Source organism: Prunus dulcis, chromosome 4 (assembly GCF_902201215.1).
Source record: "Prunus dulcis chromosome 4, ALMONDv2, whole genome shotgun sequence".
In the NCBI taxonomy this organism is placed as follows: Eukaryota; Viridiplantae; Streptophyta; class Magnoliopsida; order Rosales; family Rosaceae; genus Prunus; species Prunus dulcis.
This window is the reverse complement of record NC_047653.1, coordinates 11490373-11494931: the sequence shown is the minus strand read 5'-3', so window position 1 is coordinate 11494931 and position 4559 is coordinate 11490373. Positions and strand designations below refer to the sequence as shown.

Below are 4559 nucleotides of genomic sequence, written 5' to 3'. Positions count from 1 at the left end.
GAAAAGCATCTTCCACAAAAGGGATCAAAGAAGAAGATAATAGCGCATTTTCATGATCGCAATATCTATACCAAAATTAAGCAGCAATGATGCGAAATTTAATAAAGTTATTTTGTACTCTTTCCTCAGTGAGGAATGTAATTAAAGGGTATTTAATTTGTGTGGTTTTAAGATAATGATTCCTTTAGATGATTGCAAGAATGGTCCCATGTATGTATAGTCAGCAAAAAAGAAAAGCCATTTGTGAGGGTGAGATGAGGTAGCCTCTTCTTGTCAATTTCTGTGACCTCAAGGTCATGGAATATACTTGCAACGTCTTATCAGTCTAATGAAAGAAAATGACACTCACATTATCTCAAATATCTGCAAAATCTTTTTGGGGATAAAAATAATCAACTTGTAGATTAATTCAAGGTTTTGTCATGCTTGTAGATTAATTCAAAGGTTCAGTTAATTTCTGAGGAAGTCATGCTTTTATCAAAAGCTAAGTTCATGCAAAATTCCATCAACTTCTCATCCCACCAAAAGAACTTCAACTTTCTACGACCAAACTTTTGTTTCTTTAATTATTTTTTCTTTTTCTTTTTTTTCTGATGGGCTCTTTTTTATTTTTATATATTATTATTTTCAAATGAGTGATATCATGTCGGTAAGTTTCATATGTTACAAGGGATTGAGTAAAAATTACAACTTCAATTTGATTGGAGATGAAGCATCTTTGGAGCCTGGATAATGAGAGAAATCGATGAATCAAAGGTTAATAGTGATACTTAATTAGTATTTGATTTTTTTCTCAGGACCAATAGTGGAATGACAGATCACCTAGTCTAATCATCACTCCTAAAATACTTTCTTGGAATAAAAAGTACATAGAAGGTTAATCGTGAAGTGACTGCTGACTCACAAAAAAATTAACACTAATAATCTTATGAATATTGCTTGTCTCATTTACGGTTAGGAGATACTTCTCTTTCATGCGAATTACAAAAGTAGTTCATTAAAAACATAAATAAAAAATAAAAAATTTATGCACATATGTCATGTTATTATCGACAAGTATGTATAAACTCTTACTTATATAGTAAGGAGGGAAGTATTTTCCTAATCTTATTATCAACAGTTACGATTTATAAAACTTATCTGATGGATGAAGATAAGTATAAAAACAATAATGTGTGATCAAAAAGTGACGGGACCCCAGTTTGTTCGTACTTCAAATTAATGACATGTTTATATTCTCTTCCAACTAATTATTAACTAAGAATCATTTCTTGTAATACTAATTTCCTTTTGATTATTTTGTGTATATATCACTTTAAAATTTAACTCGGAAAATTTGAAAATATATGCATATATATATATATATATATTCAAGTTCTACAAATCTCGGATTGCTTCCTACTTGAAACATGGGAAAATAATTAAATATATAGAAATTTATTTAATTACATACATATATATAGAAATGATTCTACACATATATATATATATAGAGAGAGAGAGAAATGCTCTTATACGGACATCCGGACGTTATTATTGTGTGGACACCATGTATTTTGTACTACCCCTCCCTGATTTCCTGCATATTTATAATAGCATCTGCATGATAATAATGTGAAGACATCTGAATAAGAGAATAGTTGATATACAAAAATGCTCCTATGTGGACATCCAGACATTATTATCATGCGGACACCATGTATTTTGTACTACCCTCTGCCGGTTTACAATAGTATCCGCACGATAATAACGTGAGGACATCCAGATAAGAAAATATAACTGTGACCACAATCTCTTGAACTCCTGTAGTTCAAAAGATCGGGACTATATATATATATATATATATATATAATATATGTATAGAAAAACATTTGAAAATATGGAAAATTGAAATGATAAAATATAGATAATTTGGAGTTGCCTTTCTGATTACATGTTTTTCTTTTGACAATTTACTTAGAGAGATGAGGAAAGGCAGATAATGACGTATATTTGGGAGGAAAAAGAAAAGAAATCCTTACCTTCTAGGGGTTCATGGTGTTCAATGTGAGAGAAAGCCAAAAACCAAGTAATAGCAAACTAGTTCCTAGCTAGCATATAGTTTATCTGATCACAATAAATTGATCATGGAGTAATTCAAATACATGATAACAAAAATTTAAAAGAAGATTACAATTATTGTATTCTTTAATTTATATAATATAATTGTGAATAATTCATGTTGTTCTACAAGATGTTCTAATAATATACAAGATCGGAATAAGTCCTACAGAAAAATATAAATATAATCAAACTCTTTTATTTTTTCTACAACAAAAGCACCTCATCACCTTTTTTCCCTGTTCTTCTCCTACATATATAAATAAAAAAAATAAAAAAGAGAGAGAGAGCAAAATATATGTATAGAGTTATATATTTGCTCTCATGGCCTCACCTGAACTTATAGCACAGCTACCCATTTATGCTCAAAGGAAACTTGCGGCCACTCTCATCTTCATCATCTAGATTCTAGACTGTTTAATCAATTTCCTAACAAACAAAATCTCAATCCCCCAATATTCCAAAATCTATACAAACTAATTAATAACAAGAGTATATCCTTAAATTTAACATCATTAGCCTCATGAGCCAATTGATACCTTCAAATTCCGATCACATAACGCATCCGTCGATCGGTCGATAAATCTCCAGTGCTAGTTAGCAAGAAAGCTTTACTTAGCCATAAATAATAGGTGCTATAAATCATCACCATACACCAACCAAACCATCTATCCCAAATTGGACTCAGAAAACCAATTCATCCCAGGAAGCTGATACGGTGTTCGAAATAGGCCATCACCAAGGGATCCTAGCATTGCATGCTGGTGCAATGGAGGTGTCTGTGGAAGCTGAGAGAGCAAGTTGGCAATAGAAGTAGAATTGTTACTAGCAGCAACAGAATTATTAGTACCACTGTCCAATTGGTGCAGTTGTACCACCCTCTTGCTTGATGAAGCCCCAGCCGTTTGATCATCCTCCTGATCATTCCAGTACAAGGATGGCACTATAGACCGCTTTAGAGGCAGCTGACTAGTCCCGTTGGACAAAGAGGCCGATCCATCGGTGCTGCTTATTATCCCATCAAAAATAATTTGGTCATTTTCTATGAATGGCGGTCCATAATTTGTGTTAGATTTTGGAAGGTGCAGGTTCATATTCTGGTGATGGCCCACATGACTTATGGATGGTGGCATTAATGGCCCCATCATGTCCTCCATAGAGTCTTCTCTTTCAAGATCCATTGGCCTATGCGAATTGTTCTTCTTGTAAATTCTACACAGCACCCAATCATCAAGCTACACACAGATCCACCACATCAATTCATTTCCAAATCAGATCAGAATAATTTAAACCAACATCCATAAACCAAACCAAAAGCCAAAAACCAGATTTATTAATTTCACTCAATTGCTTAATTACACACTAACTTACCCTCAATGAGTTCTTCTTGTTGCCCAAGTCACACCCCGGTGGCTTGTTGCTGGTCTTGCTATCAGCCAGCCTATACTCGTGCATAATCCAATTGGTTTTAATTCCTTTTGGAGGCTTCCCTCCGTAGAACACAAGTGCTTTTTTCACACCAACTTTCTGTGTACCTCCAGAAGTCAACACCGGCTTATCAGTCCCTGTTGCCTTCCAATACCCTGAAGTCGCTGCTCTGTTGGGTCTCGCTCCGTTCGGGTACTTCCGGTCTCTCGGGCTGAAGAAATACCATTCTTGCTCTCCAAACGTAGCCTTAGCTGCACCCAACAAAAAAGAACAAAGAATAAAAAAACCAAGCATAATTTAATATTATTAGTATTAGTCTTTTGTCACAAACTGTAATAATATAATATACACCTGTTATATATAAGAATTTTGATTTCAAGTACCTGGGAGCTCCCAAGGGTCGAACTTATAAAGTTCGATCTCTGCGATGATGGCAACGGGAAGGGGTGCAGAGGTGACCTTTTTCTTGAGATAGTGGACCACTAGCTCCTCGTCGGTCGGGTGGAAGCGAAACCCCGGTGGTAGGTTTGGCTGTGGCTGGGGCTGGGGTTGCTGCTGCTGCTGCTGCTGTGAGGCTGTGGAGGAGTCGGTGCTCTCCATTTTTTGGTTATTGAGAGTTGAGGGTTTTTTGCAGCCAAGCACATATTACAAATCACACCACAAACATATAGAGCTCAAAATTGTTATGGAGGTGGCAGGGGCCTACTTTTATGTATGTGAAGGGCAACGTTCGGCTACAAGTGCCTCCATGAAGGTTTAAACTACACGACAAATGGCAGGGAGCGGCCAAATGGTATTCAGGGGCAGATTAGTCATTTTGAAACTGTTTAATTACTGGATTAACCATGGTTTTTCGAGGGGGCCTAATTTTGTGCATGGGATGAGAGCGACCTTGTGGTGGTTAGGGATGGGGTTGATGGGAACCTCATGACGACGTTAACTGGATTGTGGGCCGTTGATGGATTGACACGTGGAATTCCCAATGTCGGAGAGGGCGACACGTATTGCGAGAATGTGGTGGGGCCCACAGA

General features: G+C 36.1%; 1 protein-coding gene across 2 annotated transcripts; it reads right to left on the bottom strand.

Moving 5' to 3' along the window:
* Nucleotides 1-2161: 2161 nt before the first annotated feature.
* LOC117623802 (NAC transcription factor 56) lies at nucleotides 2162-4217 on the bottom strand. Of its 2 annotated transcripts, XR_004585228.1 has the most exons (4): nucleotides 3912-4217; nucleotides 3472-3779; nucleotides 2435-3335; nucleotides 2176-2350 (listed from the first exon to the last, which is right to left on the bottom strand). XR_004585228.1 is itself a non-coding variant. In XM_034354788.1 (3 exons), exons 1-3 carry the CDS (start codon nucleotides 4126-4128, stop codon nucleotides 2769-2771), a joined length of 1092 nt encoding a protein of 363 aa, XP_034210679.1. In that variant the 5' UTR covers nucleotides 4129-4217; the 3' UTR covers nucleotides 2162-2768. The 2 variants fall into 2 exon arrangements, 1 of the variants encoding a protein (XP_034210679.1); XM_034354788.1 differs by having other exon boundaries at nucleotides 2162-3335.
* Nucleotides 4218-4559: the final 342 nt, after the last annotated feature.